This window comes from Coloeus monedula, assembly GCF_965178545.1.
Source record: "Coloeus monedula genome assembly, chromosome: 3".
NCBI classification, from domain to species: Eukaryota; Metazoa; Chordata; class Aves; order Passeriformes; family Corvidae; genus Coloeus; species Coloeus monedula.
This window is the reverse complement of record NC_138783.1, coordinates 3,183,631-3,203,981: the sequence shown is the minus strand read 5'-3', so window position 1 is coordinate 3,203,981 and position 20,351 is coordinate 3,183,631. Positions and strand designations below refer to the sequence as shown.

At 39.4% G+C, this 20,351-nt stretch overlaps 2 protein-coding genes across 7 annotated transcripts in view; one reads left to right on the top strand and one right to left on the bottom strand.

Moving 5' to 3' along the window:
- The window catches only part of ARL13B (ARF like GTPase 13B), a 33,758-nt gene extending 13,819 nt beyond the window's left edge, over positions 1–19,939 (bottom strand). For 4 of the 6 annotated variants that reach the window (XR_014226260.1, XM_082277540.1, XM_082277544.1 and 1 more), the window contains exons 1-4: positions 19,702–19,939; positions 17,119–17,293; positions 15,497–15,563; positions 13,367–13,616 (exon numbers count right to left, since the gene is read on the bottom strand). Coding sequence is in view for 5 of the 6 variants with exons in the window: in XM_082277540.1 (XP_082133666.1) it covers positions 13,367–13,616; positions 15,497–15,563; positions 17,119–17,187 (386 nt within the window). In the remaining variant the exon portion in view is untranslated. Of the gene's footprint in view, positions 1–13,366; positions 13,617–15,496; positions 15,568–17,118; positions 17,294–19,701 lie in introns of all 6 variants that reach the window. The other 2 variants (XM_082277542.1, XM_082277541.1) reach the window with 2 other exon arrangements.
- On the top strand, positions 8,493–9,371 carry STX19 (syntaxin 19; the record flags this gene model as incomplete). Its single annotated transcript, XM_082278637.1, has 1 exon — positions 8,493–9,371. One exon carries the CDS (start codon positions 8,493–8,495, stop codon positions 9,369–9,371), a length of 879 nt encoding a protein of 292 aa, XP_082134763.1.
- Positions 19,940–20,351: the final 412 nt, after the last annotated feature.

The window sequence follows — 20,351 nt, the reverse complement described above, 5'->3', positions numbered from 1 at the left end:
TAGAAGCAGGAGGAATGAAGGAAATACTTCATGGAACGTCACTCAAGACACGTTACTTAGGGAAATATTCTGGAAAAATGTTTTTGGGATTATACTGAAGCTTAACCTCAGGAGTTCCTCTGTAAAAGGTAAAACAAAGGCCACCAGCACAGGATTCAGAGGTAAATACCCTTCTCTTACTTAATGTTTCTAAATATGCAAATATCAGAAAAAGGCTTTGTAGTGGGGTTTAGGATGGAAATGTGCCTAAGTGTCAAGACATAAAAATAATGTATGTCTATCTTGCAAAGAATTAGGTATTGCTGTGGGTGAATCTGGACTCACAGCTCTGCTGCTCATGCACAGGAACACCAGGGTTTGAGGTAAGTTTTTTGCAAAAAAAACCCTTCTTTAGGGAATACATCAGTTATGTTAAAAGATAGACCTTGATTTTAATTTTCCAAGTCAGTTGAACTTCACATATAGCAATTTTTCATGTTTAAAAACCTGTAGGAGGTATATATCAAAACATACTTGAAAGCACAGCGGAGTGGATGTTAGTTTATCATATTAAGTTTGCTGAGTAAGAAGCTTTCATCTATAAAATCATGCTTGGCTTACTTCAATTTCACATAAAGTATATTTGAATTGTCTTAGTGTAACAAACTTACCTCATGCAAGAAATAAAGTGAAAGTAGGCACCTACTGCTTTTATATCAAGTAGGATTTTTCTAAGCAACTGGAGAGCTTTTGAACTTTAAAAGTCACGGGAAACAATGTGCAAAGGGAGCGTATGTGTGCATTGGCACAAGTGACACCTACAGCTCAGTGACAATATTTCTATTAGAAGCCACTTCTGCCAGAGAAAAACAAGGTCTCAATGCTATGGAAGTTCCTTGACCTGTTTATAAAATGTCAATTTCTGAGCAAAGAGGGGAAAAAAAAAAAAACCAACAAAAACCAAACCAGTATTAAGAGTTTCCTTTACAATACAAAATCTGTAAAAACGTCTCAATGTGCTACTTTTAGGGTGACATTTAATCAGAATCAGTGATCATAACCCCAAAATTTTGGGTCAGACCTACATAGTGTCCATCAAAATTAATTAAGAGCAAAGCATCCCTGAGGTCAAAATATTACAGCATCAGAACTACCACCATGATTAAAAGCAACTGTAGGACAATGAATCTTTATGAGTATGGTTTACCCAAGATCAAGAATTAGTCTTTAAGGCTACTTCAAGAATCCACAGCTTTGAGGGATGGAATTGGCTGGGAAAATGAAGACAGAACCTTTGAATTTAACAGCAGTTTAAACAAGGGGGAAAACCAATTACACTCTTCAGCCTACAGTGAATCTTCTATTTGAAAATGCTGCTCTACCCTTTTTCCCTTTGGAATTTTTATCCCTCTATTAACCTTTTTCTTGGGCAATCCTGTGGACAGCCATCAGAAGGATGTTTTATTCCACAGAAGTGAGGCGTCAGCAGATCCAGCATGAAAAATTTTGTTCATCTCTTTATGCTTTGCTTATGTTAACATCCATGAAAGGCAAACTCCTGACCCACAAACAGGGAAAAATAAGTCACTTGTCAGCTTGTTTTGCTTGTTCCTTCTTCAGTTATTGGCACTTCACGAGGTTTTTGAGGAAGTCATGGAAAACAGAATTCTTTATACTTTTAACAAACAACAGTTTCAAGTGTCCCGTTGACAGCACTCTTGATGAAGTTCTGATGAATCACCTGCTCTATCAGGTGATTTTTTGCAGATTGCCTTACAAAAAGGTGTTAACAGACCTTCAACCAAGTTCTTCATTAGCATTTTAAGCCCCTGCCCCTTCTGGATTGCTGACAACAATTACAAACCATCAGTAACTTCTGATGGTTGACACGTGGCTCCTTCTCAAATAAAGGGACTCATTTCAATTCATGCCTTCAATTCTCATGCAAAACAATCCTTTGAATATTATGGTAAACTATAATGAAAAAATGGGGAATAAAGTGCTACAAGACTATCAGCCTGCTTTCACGCAACTTCAGGGAGCTATAGGAGACATTTCTCTAATTGAACATTTTCCCTGCACAGTTCCTCCAGGTGACATATAAATAAGAGAACAGTTAAAACTAAGATTCTAAACTCCTCCTGTTTACAGTATCTCTAGGCAACTTCATTCTCATATTACCTTTTGAACTGCTCACAAGAACACCAGCAATTATAATTTGATTCATTTTGTTAAGTGGCCTCATTCTCACCATAGGTCTGAATCATATTCCTATTTACTGAAAACGTTTCTTGACACACTCTGCTCTGCTATCAGTTCAATCACACCTCTTGGTCAAACAGGCTGCAGCCAAAGATGTCTGAGCTCACACAAAGAAAGTTATGTCCAGCTTCCAGATGTGTATTTCCAAAACAAACAACAAGAAATGATATAGCAATATATTTTTGGACAAGATTAAAAAAAAAGTTAATTGCTTTCTTATACTCTATTTCACTTTGATTTATCAAACCCTAGGCAAACTAAATATAGTCAAACTGCCTGTATATTTTTTTTAAAAGCCTGCCTGAAAATCCTTACATTTATCACAGGTGAGTTCCAAGGCTGTGATAGGCAGCTCTGTGGTCTGACAGAGATGAAATGGGAATGTAAAGCAGGTGGGATGTTGCACAGGGCAAATTTACAGTCTGCAGTTCTACTGTCAGGAAGACAAATCTCTCACACCACCCACTCAGAGCAATACAAAGCTGCTAAGTATGAGTTCAAACTATATACCCTATTAAATGGAAACAATTCCACCTGTATTCTATCCTGTTGCAGCCCTTTCTCTTGCTCCTATTTTATTTTCCAATACTTCTTTAAAATATATCAATATTTGGACCTTAATGATGTGATCTTTGGGCAGAGGAGATTATGACTTTCTTTCTAGGTTTCTGTGATCTTTAGGTTTGTGAGGACTCTTGAAGAGCACTACTGACAGTAAATCTCTGGTTAAATAGGTGAAAAAATCACCATCAGAACATGAAGTTCTTACCAATTACAGAGAATTAGCTGCAGATTAAGTGACTGGCAGAGTGAGATCATTGTTTTGTCAGTGAGGTGCAGTGTCCATCACCCTCACTGGGATATATGTCAGTGCAAAAGCATGAACTCCTCACCTCCCATTATCCAAAGTATCAGCAGGAATGTGAGAACTGCTGTCTGTAGACATGGAAATGCTGGTGATACTTTTCCTCAAGTCCTCATTTGCTGCCATACAACCATAACAAAGATTTCAAAACTCCAAGGAACAAGCTCAGATTTGCAGCTGATTCACCGTGTCTATCTCTGAACCAAATACTTCATAAAATAGCAATACACCAACACAAGACAGCTACATCTCCTACAACATGACTGTGTTACAGATTTGTGGTCAAAGGCTCAAGAACACCTGAATTATTTTAAGTCTGTTTCCCCCCTCTCCATGTCTGTTGGAAACCTCCAGAGCAGGATGATTTGGTTCCACTTTTCCAGCAACTTTGGCCTAATTCTTCCCCACCTTATGAATTGTTTGAATACTCAGGTTTGCTTTATAACATTTGAATTTCTTGATTTTTTACTCAATATCCACATTTCTCCACCTCCTGTGATCCATTTCACACTAATCAAGAGAATTACCAAGCTACCTTACTTCAAATGCAGCATTTCTGTTCTTCTACACACTGGTAATTTCGGTTTCCCTGGGAAGTCTTGTGGCAGTTTTTACACAGGCAGACACTGACAGGACAAGGGCGAAGTGTTTCAAATGGAAGAGGGAAGATTTACATCACATGTTAGGAAGAAATTCTTTACTGTGAGAGGGCTGAGGATCTGGAAGAGGTTGCCCAGAGAGATGTTGTGATCATCCCCTTTGCTGAAACCATTACTGATTTTGCACTATCATCTCATCTGTGGCATATTTTTAGGCAAGGCAAGCTCTCTGCCTTTGGTATTTTCTCGTTGAACCACTCCCATACTTGAACTTAGAACTATTTTTAAGTATGTTTTTCCAAGGACTTCTCTTATGACAGACACGCTTAAGAGGATATTTTCATCCAACCACCTTGCATCTCCTAATCCTTGGTTTAAGCACATTTGTTTACAAGGCATTCAAGATAAAGGAAACGTCTTAAACAAAGGAGAAAACGAATGTAACTTGTAACAAGATATCCTACTTTTGTTACTTCAGATACATCTTTGAGTAACAGGGCAAAATTCCACAACACTGCCAAACAAGTTTCTTCTTCTCGTGTGAGAACATGAGAGAGCACAAACTGAATTTCCACTCAAGACACCAGCTTTCCCCAAAGACTACTATTAGGATTTTAAACTACATGCATTTCAACAGTATATGTCTCTCACTAATTTTTTGTTGCTAACTTAGGACACTTAAGCAGTAATCAAACTCCAGAAGGTTTACTCATCGCCATTGTGCTTGGAAATAAGTTAGATGGGTTTCTTGGAACCACAGGACAGAGCTATAATGTAACTTCACTGCAGCTTGGAAATGAATTTTAAAAACTAATAAAAAGAAATGTTTAGGATTACATGTAACATGAAATTCCTTTGGGACATGTTGCCTGAAAGCATCATCTACCCAGTGCCCTTAAATGACTCACAGCTATAGGTCAGGAAAACAAACCCACATTTATTTTTGGTGCAGTCATTCAAAAAAACACCAAAAAAAACAAAAAAAAACCCAAAAAAACAAAACAAACAAACAAAAAAACCCAACAAAACAAAACAAACAAACAAAAAAAAAAAAAACAAAAAACCACAAACCAAACCTCCCCCCCAACTACAAAAAAAAAACAGTAACAAAAAAAAAAATAGCTATTTCAGCACAGGTATAGGAAGCAGCATGAGCCAAAACACAGATCATACATCTCAAACAGCTCTTAAACAGAGGATTCTGTACCTTGATTGCCTGCAAGTCCTCTTCTCTGGAAGAATGTGCAGGATGTTAAAACCAAGGTAAGGAGGCAAATTGTAGCAAAGATCAGATACAAACAGAGCCCTTGCAGTCAGGCATTTTAATCAAAGCGCTGAATAAGTAAGAAATAGTGAACAAAACTATGGAAATGAAAATAAACAGGAGGTTCTGGGGAGTTGGGGAAGAAATAAACAATCCATCAAAGCCAAGTAAGAAGCCATTAAGCCTAATTACAACCAGAAACAGAGCAGTTCCTTATCAACTTACCTACTTCACATATCCAGTTATGTCTTTCAATGTAGCCCAAGTCTTAATTTTGGATGTAGGTTCCATGTTTCCTGGCTCTACTGATAAATTTATCAGACAGGTGGAAGAATATCTATGTGGCTGCTTTGCAATTAAGCAAGTGGACCTTTCAACTTGCCTTTTTTTTTTTCAAATGGAGAAGATAATATAAAATATATCATTTCCATCAAACTCATTATTAATCTTTGAATTCTGGCCATACTTTATCATCATGACAGATTCTAATGGTGGTCCAGCTACCAGGATCTATTATTCACCCAGTCAGTGTGCCAAGATACTTGTCTTTATAAAGACTGTCCCAGTCACATGTGGCATCAGTTGGACTGGAGAGATTCATATAACCCTGAGGAGCAACACAGCCAAGTTATCAGAAGTCAAAGACTCTTGCAATACCCTTAAAATATATTTGACAAGGACGTGAAAATTGCATTTCTGAACCTGTCAACTATATATATAGCTATATATAAAGATGCTTCGATAAGAACAAACAATCACCAATGGGTTTGCATGATAATAACACGGCAAGGGGCACTGAAGGTAAGAGCCACACTAAGTCACTGGAGTGCTTTCAGTCCACGTATTCCATTTGCTCAACTCTCAAGAACAGGCGTATTCTCCCTTTATTGACAAAAACTTCAAGGAAAGTGAAGTGCTTTCATTTTAATCAAAAGAAAAACAGGATGTGCCCCTATATACAAACAAGTAGGACAAAAACAAGGACTCAGTAAATGAACAGAGCTTGTTGTGGAATACTCAAGAAGCCAAGCCAACAATTTCCAAGGTTATCTCTGTCATGAAGACATCCTCATTTCTTTGAAACCAGCATGTGTTCCAATTGCCAGTATAATCAAGCACAATTACTGGCAAGCCTGTTCAGTGGCAGGCTTTGAAGGCAAGCCCAACAGTAGAGAAGATATGAAGCTAAGATTCAATTGCTTACATTCCAGTCTTTTGTGAGACTGATCTTTAAAGACACAAAAAAATCTCCCGTGTTTTCTGCTCACTCCTTTGATATTTAGCAGTATTCTCAGATTTGTTTTGCAGTTCTGTTAGGCTCCTCCCTCCAGCCCCAAGGAACACAGCTATTTCAAGGGCAATGCACCAGTTCTCTTGGACACAAGAAATTCTTTTCACCTCATACCATAAGCATTAATGGTGCCCTTAGAACTTGCTTTTAATCCCAGGTTTGCCCAGCCCTGCTAAATTAACATGGGTCAGCAGACGTGTGAGGCTAGACTAGAACAGATTTTCAGGTCACTTCTCTGAATCCCTGTTTAGCAGCCCTGGGCCTTTCACATGCCCCAGGCTGAACTTTCCCTGCTGGTGGTGCCAAGCAGCTCTGGAACATTCCTGAAGAAGGTTATCTGGGAGAAACTGCCTGACTTCTGCCATGAGGACATCAATAGAAAACTTCAGCAATGGAGAGTCATTACTGTAACAAAATGAGTATATTTTGCATTTCCCTCCCCCAGAATAACATTCTCCAATAAATAACTTGCAAGCTTGGCTGATCACAAGTTTCAGCACATTACTGTCACTTCTAATGATTGCCAGGCTTTTGGGATTCTCTTGATGTGAGTCAACAAACACTAAATTCAAATATTAAGGCATTAAGGGGGAAAAAAAAAAGCAGTAAGGAAAATCCACACCAGGGTAGAATATCAACATTCTTTCTCATGACTGACCTCTGAAGCATTTCAAATTTTGCTTTTCAGCTAATCCTCCTGCAGAAAGCCAGATTTAAGTCTGAAGATGTGTCCACACTGTTGAACTCCATGACTTATTCTACGCAAAAATATATTTAGAGACTTTAAATATGCATAGGGGAGCAGAGATCCCACAGCAGTATCACTTGAAACTGTTCAAATACAACAAAATCATTTGCATATTGACAGGTTACTGGATTGATCCTTTGCAGCTACTGAAACGCATCATTTTGGATACTATAAGTACTACATTTGCTTGCTAAAAAACCCATACAATCTGTAGAATCAGGGTTTAGTAAGAGTTGCACCTATAAAATGCTACTATCTTAGAGAACTGCCCTAAAAGCTGTGAAACAGCCGAAAGATGCCACTGTGCTGTTTAACCTTTATGCTTGAACAGCCCTTTGAAAGACACACATTTGATTGAACCAGAAGACCCTAAGTAAAAAAAATCCCATAATCTTCTAGTCCTGAACATGTTACTTCTTACTGAAATTTTCCATTCTTGATCACAGTCCAAGGAAATAATTCATGTAGAGTTTGAGAAAAATACCTTCTTCCCTGTGATTAAAAATAGTTGAACTTAGTTTCCACTGGGCGTGTTTTAGGAAATATCTTTCTCTGAATTATCTCCAGTAAAGCTTGCACAACAGCTAGGGAATAAAACAAAACTATATCTGCTTTTTATTAAATAAGAAACAGCACTGAATTGTAGCCCACTGGGGTGCACACTGCACATTTGCATCAATTTTATGAAGAAGGTAAATGACAGTGTAGGAATAGATAACAGTAATTCAAAGAAGGCTTAGAAAATCTTCACGCAGCAACATTAGTGATATGGATTCCACTTCACAAAAACTCAAACATTAAAAAATTAATCTATTTTCATGCTAAATTATTAGAGTTCTTAAATGATGAGAGTGCTGTTGTTCTGTTTTGTTGTAGAGTTAACTGCTTCAGTTACTATCTAACTCCCCGGGCAAGGGAAGGCAAGGAAAATGGAGAAGGGCTTTTGAGTGTGGCTATTTAATAATCTAAATTCATGCTAGAAAGCTGTTTCGTTACAAATTCTGTCTCATAATCTCAAAAACTGAAATATTTCCTACTGAGAATCCAAAAATGGCACAGCACACTCACTTCTATTTCCAAAAAAATTTATAGGTTGAGTAGCTTTCATCAAGTAAAGAACAACGATAAAATAATTGGAGTTACTCCTCTCTTTGTCCCCAAAATAAAAGTCCTCTCCACACTTCTCTGGTCTAAATTCTGTGCTCTGCCTCACAAATTTACCACAAAAATGGGCTTGGGCTACAAATCACAATTTGTCCACACTTCCAACTCATTGCTACTTTTACTTTGGTGCAGAGGGAAGTAGCTCTAATCTCCAAAACTACTTTTCACTTATACATATAACCACTAACATTGATTGTTGTTACATTTTGATTACAGTGCAACAAAACCAACCAAACAAAAAAGATACTGGAATTAACTTCTGGTGTTGCAAGAGGGGAAAAAAAAAATTAAACCAGGAAAGAATCCTGACCACAAAAACCATGAGAGACCGTCTGCAAGAGCTTAAACTGAGGGCTAAGGAACTACAGATAGCTGGGGAAAACAATGGTGCAACTGTACAAGAAGAGGAGCAGGAGGAGTTTGAACAGCAGGCCATTATTTACGAAAAAGAGCCCATAACTGTAAGGCACTTGCACGAAATCCAGAAGCTGCAGAACGAAATTAATAATCTGGTGGAAGAAGTCAGTAAATTCAGTCAACAACAAAAAAGCCTCGTCTCCTCAATGAGGAGATTCAGTGTTCTTAAAAAGGAATCTAACATAGCAAGGGAAATCAAAATTCAAGCGGAACACGTACGAAAATGTTTGGACGAACTGGCAAAAACAGTGAGGAAAGCTGAAAACGAGCATGGGCCAGCGCGAGCCACGGTGAGGATCCTGGCTGCCCAGCACACCTTCCTGTCCCACCGCTACCTCCAGGCCATGCTCTCCTACAACGAGGCCATCACCGCCAAGCAGGACAAGTGCAGGACGTTCATCGTCCGCCAGCTCGAGGTCGCCGGTAAAGAGGTATCTGAGGAGGAAGTCAATGACATGCTCCAGCAAGGAAAATGGGAGATTTTCAATGAAAATCTACTCACTGAAGTCAAGATTACTAAAGCTCAGCTGTCAGAGATTGAGCAGAGACACAAAGAACTGGTCAATCTGGAGAACCAGATCAAAGATGTGAAAGAACTCTTCATCCAAATCTCAGTTCTGGTGGAGGAGCAAGGGGAGATGATCAACAACATAGAAATCTGCATGAACAACACTCAAGAATATACTCAAGTATCTAAAGAAAAGTTTGGGCTTGCAGTCAGGTATAAAAAGAGAAACCCTTGCAAAGCAATTTGCTGTTGGTGCTGTCCGTGCTGCAGGTAACACAAGAAATGAACTGCTTCAAATATCAGATGTTTCCTACACACCAAACTGATCTTGGAAAACACTCCCGAGACCCCTCAACTGCTTCACTTTTCTTCCTATTTTCCTTTCAGCGGAGTTCTCAAGAAAAACTGCATCTGTTTTTCTACACAGAGTAAAGAAGTTTATGGCTTTCACTGAAAGAGGTGAACTACAGGAAAGGATCAAAGGATAAAAGTGACACTTTTTGGTTCTTCTGACTCAAACTGAAACAATGTGGCAACGAACTTCCTGTGCTGTTGGGAAGCATTGAAAATACTGTTAACCTCAAAGACAGGATTCATAAAAATGGTTTATTTACTTTTCACAAAATAATAATAAGTATTTTTAATTGCCTTGTGGTTTTTTGGCACTTATATTTACTTGCTCAAATTCTAAATAGTTTTTTTTCCCCAGGAATCTGAAATTCTACAAAACAAATCCACACATGAAGCAGACACCTTTAGTAACAATCCAGAATGGGACGCCTAAACCAAACAAGACGTCAAAAAAGTTATCAGGAATATTTCAGTACTACCTCTATAAGAAAAGTTCAAAACCTTTCATAAACTGACACAAAAGAGGTATTTATATTATTCAGCTCCACAGGCAGAGCCGTACCAGGTAAGGATAGGGGAGTATGATCCTTAATTACACACTCATAAGGTATGTTCTTAATGCTGCCTATCCTACCTAAATATGCATTCACATCTGCAGTCTCACTTTTGCTAGCACAAAAATTGAAGAAAGAATAGAATAAAATAACAGAACTCCATTGTTATATCCTCTTCCCCATAATCTAGAATCAGGGAATGATTTAGGTTGGAAGGAACCTCCTGTAGCCAGCTTCTTTTGGATCTGAGTGAGAAACAGCTCTCCATGCAATTTAACAGAAAATAGCAATGTAACTGAGACAAAAGTGATTCCCAAAAAGAAATTTAAAAAAAAAAAAAAATCCCACGCTGAAACCAAATAGCAAATCAGAAATGTGTTCCTTAACTGCTTTGTGCTGTGCAAAGACACAATCAATACCACTTTATCCAGGTACAGTCAGAGAAGGCAGAACAAACTGCACGGCAGTTCAGCAAGACACTAAGTGAACAGGATGTCTTTAGTTGCACGTAGTGGGGGAAAAAATAAAAATCAATCTACTATCAAAGTTATCTTCCCATTGTGATATTTAGAAATAGCTGGATTCCTTCCATTCCAAATTAAAATTGCAACTGAAATTAACTGCTATCAAAATATAATCAAGGTCTAAACCTTAAAGTGAAAAATATTATTTACACAGTAGCAACAAAAAATAAACTTAGATTATGACACCACTGAAACTGTCATTAAATAATCTCCCCTTAACTGCATATATAAAAACTACCTCTATGTTCCAAGGGCAGAGTAAAAATTAGTCAATAAACAAGAGCTGCATTTCAACAGTGGAATAAAATTCAAGTCACTAATACTTAGGAAAACAGCTGCCTGAATAAGTCAAGTCATTTCCAGATATACATTGGTTAGAAACAGGCAAAACAGAAAGATATAAAACACACTGAAGGACAACTGGGAAGTGAGAAAGACTTGTGGAAACCTTTTCCTTAATAGAGGGCACTATTAACCAAAAATAAATAGTATGAAATATGAACTACAACTTACACTGAATTTGATATTGAGCCTTCAAAATTATTAACAGCAGAAATTCTGCAGTAAAAGTTACTAAAGTAACTTTCCAGTGTGTTCAGCAGTTATATCAATATGCAGAAAACCAGCAAATTAAAGCCCAGCTGCAAGTGTTCTATGAAGAAAAGTGAAACATTAGTAGCTCTAATCCCTTATCACCAAAGTAACAGGTAGGAAGCAGCTTTCTCCTAACAAAATACCTGCCCAGAAATCTCCCTGCTATAAAATATCAGTCACAGCACATGGACTTGCATTTCCTCTTGCACGTGCTCCATGTCAACTTAAAAAATCCCCAAAAACCAAAACAAGGACCCCAAACAAACACAATTAATCCCAAACAAAACCAGCATCTGCCTGCATATTATGATGTCTGTGTGTTCCTTTCTGATAAAATAAAGGACAAAAATAATCCTAAATGAAGAAAATTTAAACTTGTATACCTGTGTAAGTCTTGAGAATGCTGCTAGAAGAACTTACCCATAAAAATAAATTAGGTGATAACACTGAACAGTAAAAAAAGCTAAATGACAAGTAATTTACACCAAGAGACAGTAACAGACAATACCATCAGCACTTTAGGAAAATTGTCTTAAAATGATTCTGTGACACCTCCATGGGCTGCATTAAATAACAACATGGCAGAGTAGCAATTAAATTAGTAGCAAATATCACACTGAACATCAGATTTCTCATATTTCCATATTTCTGTAAGATAGAGTATCTAGCACCAATTTTATGTCCACATAGTACAGTTCAGCCTATTCTGCACAGATTAAAATGCACTAATAAAAAAAAAATGTAGCAAGGTATTAGGGAACTTATTGCTACATGGATAGCAAGTAAGTCATTATTATAAAAACCCACAAACAAAATCTGAACATTAATATAATATTTTAAAAGGGTAACATTCAGCATAAATCTGGAAGTCTGACAATACAGGAGAGAATTCTTAACTCAAGAGACAGGCTTACACAGGGAGCATAAACCAAAAAACTACTCAATCCCTCCACAGAACTGGGACACTGCAAAAACAAATTCTGACCAAAGGCTTGAGGTTTAATCTAATAAAAAGTAATAACATCAGTAAACTTTATTTAGTCACCATTAGATCATTTAATAAATACACTCTGCATTCTGATTAGCTACTTCTGATAGGGATCAGAAATCAGTATCAAGATCCACGGAAGTGAGTGGGTTCTCCGCAGGTACAGTCAGCCACCCAAACAAACCCCATTACAGGGTTAGGGCATAGAGATTTCTACAAAAAAAAAAAGAAAAAAACAAAACCAAACCAAACAAAAACGGGCCCCCCCAAACCCTAAAATGCAACCCAAAAAGCCCCATAAAGTTGTATTTAATTAAAAGACACTGCACGGTTTTCAACTGTCACAGCTGCATTTTCAAAACACATTTGAGTTAAACTAAGTTGGCCTTATTGCCTTCCCTGCGCCCGTAACATTCAGAGCAATGAAAGGTAAAATCTAATCTATTTTCAACATATACACCATTACCTTGCTAACTACCCTCCACCAACACAATTAGCCAGGTTCAGCTTCAAACCAGCAGCGTATCACTAGTTCTTAAAAATAACAGGCCTCTCCTCTTACCTGTACAGATTCTTTATGATAGCACAGAAATGTTGTGCAATTAATGCATTACAGAGGTCTTATGCTCACCAGACATGAAGATGTTGACTTGATAAACCATTTTAAACTTTCATGGTTTATTTTTTAACTTCAAAAGAGTATTTGTTATCAAATATTTTTGGTGTGGAATTTAATAAAGTAAGTTCTTTCCAATATTTTACAAAGCCTGTTAAACAGAGAAAAAGCACGTGCCCAATACAATTAAAGCAAGCTTCCTTTAATGAGATTTTGTTGATCATGTATCAGCAGCACCACCATGTGTTAAGTGGTTTATTATCATTTATTACTGAGAGATCACACTACTGCTGAATATAATCAACCATTTACCATTTAATTAATTGACATAGGCATAAGTAGCAACAATATTTTTACATCATGTTGCCAAGCCAAATCTGTAAAGCCTTTTAACCTAGCATTTCAAGTAATAGAATTTTAAAGCATTAAAAAATCCCACCTTATTATTTTTCCATGGTTAATGAAAGAGAAGAGAAATAAATATCCCTGAGAAAGATGAAATAAAACATAAAACCATAAAACTAATTGCAATATTGGTTAGTGCTAAAAGTTACAGCACTATTAGTTACAACAGAAATAGTTCTTTAGGTCTAAATTCACCCTGTTTCAGATTATTAGGAGAACATTTATTACATTACTTACACTAAAACAGGTTTTCCTGATATCTTAGGGCTTTTTAAAACTTCTGTCATGGCTTGCTTTGTTTCTTCCATTCTTTCAATGTCACTGGAATCCACCACAAATATGACACCGTAGGACTCAGCATAATAATTCCTCCAGATATTCCGAATTCGTTTTCCACCTCCTAAATCAAAGATGGTCACTTCAAAGCGTCCCTGTTTAAGATCAATTTTGGAAAACCCAACTGTTGGAGCCACATCTTCAGGAGACTCTGTCAAAGAAGAAAGCCTTCAGTTTAAAGAGGATTTTAAAATGGGATTTGTGTAGCAAAATCTGCATTTTAAAAACACGGAGTGACACCTCCCTGTTAAATATTGTTGACCACATTTTTGCTTACATGAAGATTTTCCCTCTCCTCAAGAAATTTTGAATTAACTGGTCTCTCAACTAGTTACTTTACATTAATTTAGATAGGAGCACTGGAGAAGTGGGAAGGAAGGAGCCCAATAAGCAGTTTTTAGTATTTTACACCACAGTTCCACTGCAGTGGTGGTCACTGTACTGCATTTTCCCTTCCACTCTCACCACCAACGCTCCCATTTTAACAGTTATACAGCATTTCCATGGTAGTAATCCAAGTCTGAGAAGGAAAACAACCAAAACAGTAAATGCACTATGACCTGGGAAACCTTGTACTCTGCCAAATTTTTTTTTTATATCCTTCATGGTAGCCAAAACAGCTTCAGAAGTTCAAACCAAGGGCTGAGATGAAATGACTGAAACCATGTTCTTCTGAGATGTAAATTATTTTATTCCCTTTATTCAAGGCCAGGTTTTAGCCTCTGTTTGTTTGCTTATTTTTAGTTGCTTGTTTTTTCTAAACATACTTTGTTTGCCATGCAATATGCTAAAAAATTATAAATTTATCTTTAATACTTCACCTTGCTCTCTCCTTGTCCTGAGGGCAAAGAAAGCCTGGGCTTGCCTCACACCACTAAGCTGTGTCTGCAGGGCTGACATAATTGGATCTGTGTTTTCTGCAGCTTGGTAGCATAAGGCAAGGGAAACAGATGTAAAATTCAGCTTGTTGAGAGGAAAAAAATGAAGGCCTGGCCAAAAGCACTGAGCTCTGAAGAGCAGTGGGGAAGCTAAATCCCCATTAACCTTCTGCTCCCACCCTTAAGACAGCCAAGATGGGCATTCAGGACACTTAAGCCATGGGGAACAGTCACAGAAATCAGAACTGTATCTTCTTTGAGTTCCCCTTTTGAAATGCACATCTTTGTGTCATTTTTTTCCCCTGCAAAACAGGACTTCTAGAAATAGCTGTTACATTTAGATGGTAAAGGTGGTAAAGGTCGTAAAGGTAATTGTCAAATAGAATGGAAGGTTAAATAATGAAACACTCCTGTTTTCAGGGCAAAGACTGAGAAATATGAAAGAATATTCATGATTTTACTTGTGCTTTACCATGTCTGTGAACTTACATAACACAAGTAAACAAACTTGAGGTGGAGCCACCAAGTCTGCCAAAACTCTTGTTCTTCCACAAGATGAAAGTTATTTAGAGAGACAATCCCACAAGTGGAGAAAAATAAAAACATAGAGAATTTTTGTTTTCATAAGTACAAGTTTTATCTCAAATTATATCCTGCTTGCATGTTATATGGCAAAGTACCCTTCAAAATCGAGTGGTCTCTTAGTGGTAATTTTATTTATAATCACTTTATAATTATAAATAATCATAAAAAAATATGTAATGCTGGAATCATCCCTAATGTTGTTATACACATACACGCAATTTCCTTCTTTTGAACCTTTTCCTCCTTATATATACTTACGACACTGATTTTCATATAAAGTTTACTGGTGTATGCACATTACTGCATGGTCACCTGAAAGCAACTTCAGCACATACACACAAGGAAAAAACAGAAAAAAAAAATCAACTCCACTGATTGTATTGTCCATTCTAATGTTTATATCAAGATGTGACGTGATATTTAGATAGTACAACCACCACCATTTCCTTTCAACAATATGGGAGGGAGAGACAGATGAAGACATGGAGCAATATTTTCAGATTTAAATGATTGAGAATTAGGAATGATACTCTCAGTGCTCCATTTGGATAATAAATTAACCACTTACCTCCCTGAATTCCTCGGACTGTAGCAGTTTTCCCAGCATTATCGAGACCCACCATTATTAGTGTCACCTTCCTCCATAAGGAGAAAAAAAATAAAAGAGAAAGATACTTTTTTCCTCTAGCTACACATCATTTATTATATTTTTTAACACATGCACAGCAAATTTACCACCAAATAGTAGAAAGAAGAGGTATCAAAACACCAAGGCACTGTTACTATTGTGTGCCTGGTGTTTAGTATTTCGAATCATCTGATTAGACAGAACAGCAGAACAAGGTATGAAATGAGAAGTCTAATATCACGGTCTAAGTTTCACATGAGACAATGATGTGGCTTTCAACTTGTACTTGCCTGATGCAATTTAATTTCATGGTACTGTAAATTTTATTTGGTGTGATCATGGTCCCTTTAACAATTTCTGTAATTGCAGTTCCATTCCCCTGTATTTTTACCATCTCTCTGCCTCAAAGTTTTTCCTGTATTAGGAATTCACTTCTGTCTCCATCAGTGTGTCTGAACAACACCATAAAGTGTACAACACTTGTGTAGTCAACACCAGATGCTGTAAATATGTGGGACTTACCATGCCTTTGTTTCAACCTGGAACAATCTAGACTGCAAATGTGCAAACCAGTGGTGCTAGGAATGCACAATTTATTAGCAAACTGGTATACAGGTTAGAATTTTAACCACCACAGGATTTTAAAAGCCATAGGAAAAACATATTTATGTGTGTATACCTCAGTTCTTCCTCCTATTTGCAAAGACTCAGAGTGGTCAAAATAATTTGCTCAATTTTATGCCCCTTTAAGTGAAGTAATACTAAAAAACATTGTTATTTGCAGACTTAAAACTGCAACACTATCAAACACAAAGTATAATTTATATAAATTCTTTCAGAAGAGCCAAAAATCTCTGAGAAAAGAACCTAAAAATTACACAAATTATACTTTACAATCTCAAAATGCAGAAACTGAAACAGTAAGGAAAAAACCAAACAAACTTTACCGTGCTCAACCTAGAGGCTTTCTTTGATCGAGTGACCAGATCAGTGAACAAGGGAAGGATTACAGTTATAACTTATCTGGACTTCTGCCTATATTGGAGGGATGGGTTCAATGGATGGACTGGTGGATAGCAAAGGAATTAATTGGACAGTCACAGCTAGAGGATAGTGGTGACAGCTCAGAGTCCCAATGGACATCAATGACCAGTGGTGCCCCTCAGAGGTCCATACTGGGACCAGTGTGCACAGTGTTATTTAATATCTTCATAAATGAGATAGAAAAGGTGCTGAGGACATCCTCAGCAAGTTTGCAGGTGAGTGGTGGGGCTGACACACCTGAAGGATGGGAAGCCATCCAGAGGGAACTGAACAAACTTGAGAAGTGGAAACCTCATGAAGTATAGTAAGACCAAGTACAAGGTGCTGCACCTGGGTCAGGGCAATCCCTGGTATCAGCACAGGCTGGGGGATGAGCAGATGGAGAAGAGCCCTGGGGAGAAGGACGTGGGGGTGCTGGTGGGTGAGAGGCTGGACATGAGCAAATATGAAACAATGAACAAAACACAGGTGAAACAGTTGGGGAAGGTGAGAAACGTAAAATATTTTCCCATGTTTACCTGACAGGTTCCCTCCACCGTTTTAACCAGTTGCAGCAATTGGCCATTAGACTGAACATCCCTCTTCATCAGCCATTCAGAGCCACCAAAGCTACAGGAATAATGTGGGCAGGCCAGGACAACCCAAGGAGACTGGCAGACAGACCCCAGAGGCCCAGATCTTGTCTTGTCACTGCTAGAAAGGAAAAAAAAAAAAAAGGGAAAAAGCCCACAAAAACAGTTAAGCATTCTGTACAAGCAAGGCAAGCCTTTTCCCTGGCAGCAGTCTGGCTGTTCAGTCTTATTATGTCTTTCCTCTTTCCATCCTCTCACACTTCATCCACCCCCCTTTTACAGATCAGGGCAGCCACCACACAGTACTTATCCCAAATAATAATGCAAGGCCACAGCACAGAAGGAAACCTGCAAGTTAGAGGAGCAAGATGCATCCAGCTACAAAATTCCAGTGCTTGTCTCACCAACATGTCCCACTGTTCTTCTGACTGACAGAAAATAAGGACCAATTTCAAGCATGAGTAAGGCTTACAAGAACATAACAGGATAAGGCATTAAAAGCCAACAAAGAACATCCCTACCTGCTAAGCATGTTCATTTAACTGTCAATTTCTTTTACACAAAAAGATTCCACAGCAAGGAAACTGGGCTCTCTTGTGAGCATTTTGAGGAACTGGCAATGATATCTAGTAATTGTCACTAAATTAAGTAGAAGTACCAAGTACTTCCATCATTTCACAATCCCACTTTACACTTTTCAAGCAGGAGACAGAATATTCCCCTCTTGAGAATTACTGAGTCTCCTAAAGCTCGTATCTCAAAATTCCTTTCATATTTTAAATTATAACTAACCTCAAACTAAAGGAATTTTAAATTATGCCAAAACCTGAATAATTAAAGATTATAAGAACCCTAATAAACTGTGGTGGTTTAGATAATTTATACAGGTAGGAAATGAACTGCTCCTGATCTTATGAGGCTCATTTTCAAGGATGCCTTTGCATGGATCTGCTGTCATTCAGTCTCAGAAATAGGTCAGGTTTCATCCAAAGCAGAGGCAAAAGATACTCCTTAAACATTTATATTCCATTATCCATGAGAACCTGAGAATAGCTTCTCCACAGGAGAGCTGACTCTATGAAAAGTAGAGAAGTTCCTAAAAAGAGCAAGGTGATTACAACTGTTGCAAGTATTAAAATCAGGCTCTGAAGAACACAAAAATCATTAAAAAAAAGCAAAAAGCCCACATGCAGTGGGCTGTGGTGCCTCAACCCACAAGCAAGTCTGAACAAAGCTCACTTTTGAGAGCATAGCTACAGAAATTTTCAGCTAGAAAGCAAAATGTAACAGCTCAGTGAACAAAATGTGCCATTGTCATTTTGTCAAATGACAAAAATGTAACATTTTCAAGGCCTGAGCATCCCCACAGAACAATTCCCATCCCATGTTTTATACAGACTATCTTTGCAAACTGCCACAAAATTGCTCTTGAGCATATAAATGGCCCAGAGCACTCAAATGGGATTCACGAGACGAAGAGAACTTACTAAAGAGTGAAGAGTAGAGGACAACTATGCCCTAGCACAGGAATCTTGCTTAAATATGACACCATAAGAGAGGATGGACAGGAATTAACAAATCAGATAAACATTTTCAGAAACAAGTCACTCTAGGAGGAAAGGACATTCAACACTGCTGAAAAAATTGTGGTAGGGAAGCAAATCACATTTGGTTATGCCAGTTTGGAGAGCCTGGATCCCTGAAATATGTATGGAACACATGACATGTATTTCAGAGGTTGCATTAACAACATCCCAAACCTGTTTCAGATACTACATCTGTCAGCTTGCTGAGGTCAAACAAAACCAACAAGCCGAAAAACCTGTAAAACTCAGCAGTGAAGCCAGCACATCATTTAGTAGAGTACATTTAGCACACCACCTTCAGTAGAGGCTTTGACAGCACAGAATTTATTTCAATCACATCGAGCTTTCACGTTCTTGGAAACACAGCTAAACAATTTAGAGCTGACCCTCCTCGTACAATTCAATTATTTAACTTCCTGCTGTAATGTTCCTTGTCTGAATGACAATTTTAAGGGCATCTTACTGTGTTATATTTTGAACAACAAACCGAGTGACTGAGCAGCAAAGTAGGTATAATCAGAAAATATTTGTGAACACCATCCTCTCTGCCAAAATTGCAATTAAGAGCTAAATGAGGTGCAAGCAACAACTGCAACGTCCTGAAAGCCTGAAACACTCAAATATATGTGCGGAACAGCTTTAGGACCATCAGAGTTTCTGTAAAGAGCTGTTACTACAAGTACAGCACTTCAAGGCAGCTTCTGCACTTTCCAGCCATGTTCCCAACCTTCCTTTCTTGTTTCCAAAAAAGCAGCAACTCTAAAATCCCGACTTCGATTCACGCATGTGTCACTTGCTCATCTCTCTCACTGTGGAAGCGCTTTTTTAGTTTATAAGCCCTACGCTTTCTATAAAATGCACTCTCTGACGCAGACAGAGCGAGTCAGCCTTCAGACTGCCAAGGCCCCGCCGCCTCCCTCCGGCCCTTCCCCGCCCCGCTCACCGCTGGCTCCGCCGAGGCCCCGCAGCTCAACGGCTGCGCGCGGCCCGCGCCCCGGGGCGCTCCGCCACACGCGGCCCGGCCCGGCCCCGCCACGACGGCGGCGGCGGCCGGCGAGGACCGGCGTCAGCCCCGGGCTGCGGCGGCCGCACTCCGGCTCCGCTCGGCCCCTCCCGGTGGCGCGCTCAGGCGGGGCCGCGCATTGGCCTCACCGGGAGCTCCGCGGCCGCGGGGACGCGACACCGGGCCCGTCACCCCGGGATACGGCCGACGGCGGCCGGGAGGGGACACACTCATTGGCGCGCACGGAGACAAGAGGGGGCGGGCCCGCGGCCGACCAATAGGAGGGGGCAGCTCGCTAGGCGCCCGCGGAGGATCAGCCAATCAGCGGCGAGGATCCGCGCCCCGGCCCCCCCGCGCCGCCCGGGAGTAAACACGGGAGCGCGCGCCCGCGGCCGCCGGAGCCCCGCCGCCATCGGGAGTGACCCCACGGCTCTGGGGGCCGTGGGCGCTGCCCGCCCCGCCCCGCCCCGCCCCGCTCCGCTCCGCTCCCGCCGGCGCGGGGCCCTGCCCAGCGTGCGATCTCCCCTCCCGCCGGGGATGTCCGCGGAGCCCCAAGTGTGCGGCCGCCGCCTTCTCGGGGCGGGCCAGGC